Raw genomic sequence first — 6,975 nt, forward strand, 5'->3', positions numbered from 1 at the left:
ACTGACCTCCATATCTGATCTGAGGACTCGTACAGTATCAGAGGCCTGTGAGTCTCCAGGCAGCATTAGCATCTATTGTGTTTAGTTTATAGCAGAGCTTAGAAAAAAAGATGAAGAACAGAGAGAAAAACAATTATGAATGTGTGTTTCTCTTGAAAACCAGATGGACAGTGAACGGCCAGAGGAAACCAGACTGATCGAACTGGATGAATCCCACTGCAGTGAGCACACGGTCTACGTCAACCCTCCAGAGCTGCCTCCTCTACCGCAGGGAGAAGAGCATCCTCTGTGCTATAGGTACCACACGGCAGAACAATCTCTAAACAATAGATGCACGACAGGCTGTTTATTTTGTCTTTTGTCACTTGGCTTGCCAGTGTTTATGTGGGGTTGGTGTTTATTTCAGTTCATGTCAGGGTATATCTGAGTGAGTGTATGTCTTTCTGCAGCTACTCTGGGTTCCCTGTGCTAAATCCTGAGCTTCTGGAGCCGTTGGAGGGACCAAATCCTCCATCAGCAGGCATGACCTCGCGCCACAGCAGCCCAGCCAGCCCTACGGCCATCTTTAGACGCTCTAAACAGGTCAGCCACACGAGTAGTCAGATGTTCTTGAAAATAGACTTGTAAATACCATTACTTTTTACACAGTCTTAAAAGTAAATGATGACTTGTTGTCCTAAATTACCATATATAAAGAAATCCTTAATTTCCTCCCTTATTCTTATGGCTTTCACTAGTCCTTTCTATTGTAAAACCATATAATTATATATAAACATGAACATGTGTTAGATTTGTGTTAGATATGATTTGAGCCTATTTGAGCCCTTATTTTACTGCTGCGGTAATTCTATTATCTATCTAGTATAAGTGTGAATGAAAAAGACAAATGTGGTTGCTAAAGGACGATAAATCATCTCTACATGTGTCTCCTCTTTTATCTCAGGAGATCAAATCAGCTCAAAGGATGGCCAAAACCTATTCATCTATGCCTCAGATGTGGTCCAAATGTCTGCTGCGCCACTGCTATGGCCTGTGGTTCATATGCCTACCAGGGTTTGTCAGTACCAGCCACTCTAAGGTGCGGGCTCTGCGTACAGCTTACGATGTGCTGAGAAAAATGCAGGACAAGAAGTTGCAGGCTCCAGATGAAGTGAGAAAAGTTTAAGACAACAAACCACACAACTACCAACATATCTTGTAGTGTAGATTTTGATATAATGAGCACACTCTTCATATCATAAATCCTGGTGTTTTCTTTCCAAGGTTTGTTACCGTGTGTTGCTGCAGCTGTGTGGACAGTACAGCCAACCAGTCCTGGCTGTCAGGGTGTTGTTTGAGATGAAGAAAGCTGGAGTTCAACCCAATGCCATCACCTATGGGTACTACAACAAGGTGTGTGCTATTTGTATGTACTGTACATACATACAAGTAAGCGATAAACAAGCTTATCTGACTAACTGCTGACTAACTTCAACTAAATTGAAGTCTGACAATGCATGACCACATACTGTTTACCTCTCTAGGCTGTGTTGGAGAGCACTTGGCCCTCCACCACCAGAGGAGGCTACTTTTTGTGGGGAAAGCTGAGGAACGTGGTCTTAGGTGTGCTCCAGTTCAAGCAAGCGGGGAGAAAACAACAGACTCAGCACAGAGATCCTCAGCTTTCAGGTAAGAACACTAACGTCCTGACCCCTGGCCAAACATCTGGCCAAACATGTTTGTTTTAGCATGCATTCTCTAGTAAGTGAATCCTTGAAAGTTTACCTGCACAGATGCTGACTGTCACACTGTTGCCTCAAGAGAAAACAAGTTTTTGTAAATATTAAAAATATGCTTCCTACAGTACTGTTAGTGTTGATAAATGCACAGAAAGATAGATTTATTAGTTCAATCGATTTGTAATATATCACTTTGTGTAATATATCACAAAGTATATAGCAATGTGTATATATAATATAATAATAATAATAGTATAATAGTAGAAGTAATATATCACAAAGATGACAGCCATAAGAATTGAAAACACAGTCATATATAATACTTAATAAAGCATCCACATATAAAACCATCTGTTATTTATCAGCAGTAACATATTTTGCGGCAATTATTGCAGCACAATGTACAATATATCATGCACTCTTACACTGACTGCATACAAATACTAAAACACACACCAGTAGTCATTGTTTTATACCCAAGACTAATAACTTCTTAAATTGTTTTAGATTGCAGTTCAGTGGTAATTAAATTCAGTAAATGATAGACTGAAAGTTGAGGATTTTCTTACTTCCCGTAGTTCTTAATGAATCGAAATGTAAATGAGTGTGACCCCGTGAGAGTATTTCTTCAAGGCTTCATTCCCAGTCTCATAACAAGGTTAATCCCAACTCCAGCCTCCTCCAGCACATATTCTTCCCAACCGGCATTTCTTTAATGACACTAATTAAACAGAGTGAAGAGGTTTCCCCCCCAGCAGTCAATGCAGTGATGTCAGTCCCTAATTCCCACAACGGCTCAGTGACACTCTCATTTCCATAATGACCTGTTGTGTGAGGGGCTCTAATGAAAACATCATGCTTTACACCACGTACTATAACGTTGTTGTTGTGTGCGCGTTTTGATTTAATTCACTTAACAAAGAGGATTTTACACAAAATTCCAAAGGTGGAAATGTGATCATGTTTAGTAGCATGATCCTTTTGTTATTTCTTTGGTGGTGTAATTTGTAAAAAAAAAGCAAGTTATTGATTAATTCAACCCTCATTTTGCTCTTCTTTGAGTTAAAAATAAGACATACATAAGAAAAGTCTTCTTTTATGTTAAGTGATGTTCAGTCATGATGACAGATGTGTGGAATTCAATGCATTCTTGGATCTTTACAGTGGATGATAATGATTACAACACTGATTATTGAGGGTTTATACAATGCTCTTAAACCAGCTGGGCTCTGCTCTTACGACCCTGTTAATTTAATTTGTTCTCTCATCCTCTCCCTTTTTCTCTCCCTTCAGACGGCAGTGATCTCGACACAGTCAGTCATGGCAGTTTGGACAGCGCTAATGACTCTGCTGAGCGTACCTCCATCGACACTGACTTCACTAAAATGGACTCCAGTGATGATGGATTTAGTACTGGTAGGAAGCCACAGTTCTGCTTCTTTCTTTTTTCGCACTATTTCATCCTTTAATTCTGTCACTGCTGCTCCTTGTGTCTTTTAATTTAATTTGATTTAATTTACTAGCTTAAAAGTGGCCCAACCACATGAATTATAAACCTTCAAATCTGTTCTTCTCTGCTTTAAATGTCACTTTACTCAAATAAACAGTTTTGACATTATTGCACATTCAGCTTTCTGCCTATCACCTGACACCCACATAAAGAAATCAACGACTCCAGTACCAAGAAATGCTTCAAAACTGTATCAGCCTATAACAGTTGAGTCCAAGACGTGACAAATGTTACAGCAGCTCATCTGAACAGTATAAATGAATACATAATTAACACCATCTAGTTAATTTTTATATGATAAGAAAGCTAATTACTATGCGATGGAATTTAAAAGTGATTGCTCTTTGCAAAAAATGTAAACTTGACTTTGACAAATGGACCAGTTGCCTTGGTGACACTGTTCGTTTCTTCTCTTCTTGCTTCGCATTATGAATAAAATTCTGCAGATGAAGGGCAGTAGAAACAGCAGGGTGTATGGTGTTCTATCAGCAGGCCGAAGCTCTTACACTAATAATATCATGGATAGGAATCTGGCTCACAACTTGTCTCATCTTTCTTATCCCTCAGTGGCAAACAGTTGAATAAAGCAGAAATTCTGTGAGAATAAAATAAATGACAGCAGAGGAAGGTTGAACTTCTTCTTGTAGTTTGACCTTGTGGATATGATGATGAAGTTTTCAAAGACTCCATTTCTCTCTTGCTATTCTGGGAGTTTTGTTCACTGTAGGGAATGTTATAACGCTCCCTATGAAGAAAAACCCTCAGATCAGTTGTCTCTTATAAAGCATCCATGGAGACAAAATAGCAGGGTTTTGATTCACTCAGCTTTTTCTAAGAGAGGAAACTAAGCAAGGTGAACAAAGAAAACATCTCACTTTTTCTTTCAGAGTAAAGCATCTAACTTATCTTTTTCAGGTGGACAGTCAGATCAAGGCTACGATTCACTGTCCAAAGAGGAGGACAGGATGTGTGGCAGAGAGGGTTACAGTGCAACACTGGTGGAAGACAAAGGACAGAGGCAGTCAAGTGAGTTATAGATTACCCTCTATCTCCAATCTTTGACACTTAGTCCCATTTCTGCAGGAGTGAATCACCGCTTACTGGCAGCAAAATGAACACTCTCTTTAAAAGCTGGGGTATCGTATCGCAGTGTGGGTGTAATGTATTCTCTGCTCATCCATTTGCTGTTATATTTAGATGTTTTTTAGGAATTGATTCTGTTGATGGATGAAGGTGTTATGTAAGCAGGTAATTGTTTGCATGACAGGATTTGTCTTGAATTTTGTTGCAAGTAACAACACGCTGTTTCTGACGAAATATCTGTTCCAGCTTTCCTTATCAATAGTCCCTCACTGATTGGTGTGGTGTTTCATCAGAGGCTTAATTGCTTACTTAAATTTTCTTAGGGGGGATAGAAAACAAGACAGACATATTTCAAGAACAGCTGTCTGTTTTACCCTTTTCCACCCTACTGCAATAGTCTTATGTTTATATATATTTATAGTATTTATAGATATAATCAAGTCAATCCTTTACAATTGCAAAATGTGACTTCCTATATAAAATGTAGACTGTGCATGAATGCAATACTACCAAATGCACAAATATATCTAGTGTTCTATCTCCTTAACAATTTGGTATCTTTTAAATCTCCAGCGCCAGAGATTGAGGTTCCAATCAGCAGCATCTCTCCTTCTACTAGAAGCTGCAAATCAACAAATTTTAGTGCAGGTAAGTTTTATTTATAAAGGAGAATGTCAAGAAGCAATTATGATTGTGTATAAAAACCACAGATCTCAGTATTACCATATGGGAGCTGAATGTCTTGCCACATTTGTTATTGTCACAGGCAATGGCAACAGGCTAGTTTCCAGTTCATCTAGTGACACCATTCTGTGTGGAGTCCTTCCAAAGTCAGAGAGGCCAAAATCTCTGGACTTGTCTGGTGGACAAGGAAGTCTGAGGCTCACTGTCCCTCACCTTGGTTCGACAAAGCAGCATCACCTAGCTGCTGACAGACTGGACGGGGTAGAAGAAGAAGAGACAGAGACTGATAAACAGAAACCTCAGGTGGAGAGAAGTGTCAGCTGCAGTGATGCAATGGAAAGGCCAGGAGTGTCTATAGAGAGGAGTGTCAGCTGCAGTGCTGGGACTGTGAGGAGAACAGGTATTGAGGTGGGGTTTGATCCCCTGTCACTGATGACGACGGATACGGTACAAGAGTGTGATCAGGAGAACAGCGGCATATCTGCAGCCCGTCGTGACCTCGCCGAAGAGATTGAGATGTACATGAATAATGCCAACAGCCCTCTGAGCAGCCGCACACCCAGTATGGACCTGCAGAACCCCTCAAGCCCTTTGTTTCGCTTGGCCTCGTCTCCTCACACCTCCCCTCGACCCTCTACCCTGCTCCGCTCCAACACACACCTCCCTCTGCCTGTCAAATCCAAGGAAAGGCTGAGGTCATCGCCGTCCCTTCCTCTGGGTGTCTGTAACAAAGACAGGGAGAGGCCTTCTTCCTTGGTGTCACCCTCATCACCTACTCCCTCCACCTCATCGTTTTCCATGGACTCACTGTTCACTCCAACTCTGGACATCTTCAAGAGCAGCGTCATATCAGCAGGGAAGGGCGTGGCGGAGAAAGCCAGCCGCCTCTACTCTCGTCTGTCCTCCCAGACTTCATTAACGCAGGTTGGTAGTGCAACATTTTACCCTAAGTAATATTACCAATCAAACTGCATCCACACTTAATTTGTTCTTCCTTCTCTCTTGCAGGATGCAAACTGTGACCAGATTAGCGTATCCTCACTGACCTCAGGAGAGGCAGACTGCTCCTCGCTGCTCGATAATGACTCCTGTCTGGACCCAGATGGCTTTACTTCCCCCCAGCATGGCAGTGTGTCTAGACTCAGGAGGAGCCCCGTTGTGGGTCATACAAACCTGGGCAGCCCAAGCACCCCCAACAGAGTCTTCAGACACAACTCCTTCTCTGGTTTGTTGCACATCATTTAATCAGTCTGCATAAACAATATTGTTGGAATAAAGCTACTAGTTTTGGTTTTACGTTGACATGTGGAATCTTGAAATGTTTTCTTTAGACGAACAGCACAAGCCACATTTATTAAAGTAGTTTCTTTATAAAAGCATCTCTGATCTAAAAAAGTCGTAGCTTACAGACATGCTCGTTAAATTGCTGTTTTAACCGCAGCATTATATTGGTTCCCAGCAAAACACTTCTTGGCGATCTAAATTTAGAGTAGGGCTCAGTAATGGAGGGAGTTGGGTGTTGTTCTGTGCGAAACTAGGCCAGCAGAGATGAGGGCTGATTCAATGTGTAGGCTTCCCTGCACTCAGACACAGGCCCTTTGCTAAACATAAACAAGTCAACACGCACACGTGCATGCACACTCACGTGCACTCTCCCCGACACAGATTCGGTAAACCTGCACTGCAAAAAGAAGCTAAAGAATTCCGCTGATTGTACACTTTGAAGAACGTGTTGCTGCTTCATTATGATATGTATAGCTTTGATAGCTGTGTTAAATCTTGGCTTTGGCTTGTGTGTCTAATTGTATAATCTTCTATAATATCCAGGTGGTTTGGCACTTCCCTCTAAAACTCCTCACACTCCAGATTCCTCCCCCGACACCAGCCGCTTTCAGCCCACTCCCAATTACACCATAGAGGTAAGTTACTCACATATAAAAATCCTTATCACACACTCATCTGTAGACTGACTGTCACGAC

At 41.4% G+C, this 6,975-nt stretch overlaps 1 protein-coding gene across 1 annotated transcript in view; it reads left to right on the forward strand.

Annotated features, from left to right (window-relative positions):
• The window catches only part of dennd4a (DENN/MADD domain containing 4A), a 21,094-nt gene that overhangs the window by 12,088 nt on the left and 2,031 nt on the right, over positions 1-6,975 (forward strand). Inside the window, exons 15-25 of the mRNA XM_035664873.1 lie at positions 164-297; positions 450-582; positions 944-1,150; positions 1,264-1,392; positions 1,524-1,668; positions 3,012-3,134; positions 4,144-4,254; positions 4,885-4,959; positions 5,078-5,919; positions 6,004-6,220; positions 6,823-6,919. Of these exons, the coding sequence (XP_035520766.1) occupies positions 164-297; positions 450-582; positions 944-1,150; positions 1,264-1,392; positions 1,524-1,668; positions 3,012-3,134; positions 4,144-4,254; positions 4,885-4,959; positions 5,078-5,919; positions 6,004-6,220; positions 6,823-6,919 (2,213 nt within the window). The remainder of the gene's footprint in view (positions 1-163; positions 298-449; positions 583-943; positions 1,151-1,263; positions 1,393-1,523; positions 1,669-3,011; positions 3,135-4,143; positions 4,255-4,884; positions 4,960-5,077; positions 5,920-6,003; positions 6,221-6,822; positions 6,920-6,975) is intronic.

The sequence above is a fragment of the Morone saxatilis genome, unplaced genomic scaffold (genome assembly GCF_004916995.1).
Source record: "Morone saxatilis isolate NCDOM2014 unplaced genomic scaffold, NCSU_SB_2.0 Contig2, whole genome shotgun sequence".
Classification (NCBI taxonomy): Eukaryota; Metazoa; Chordata; class Actinopteri; family Moronidae; genus Morone; species Morone saxatilis.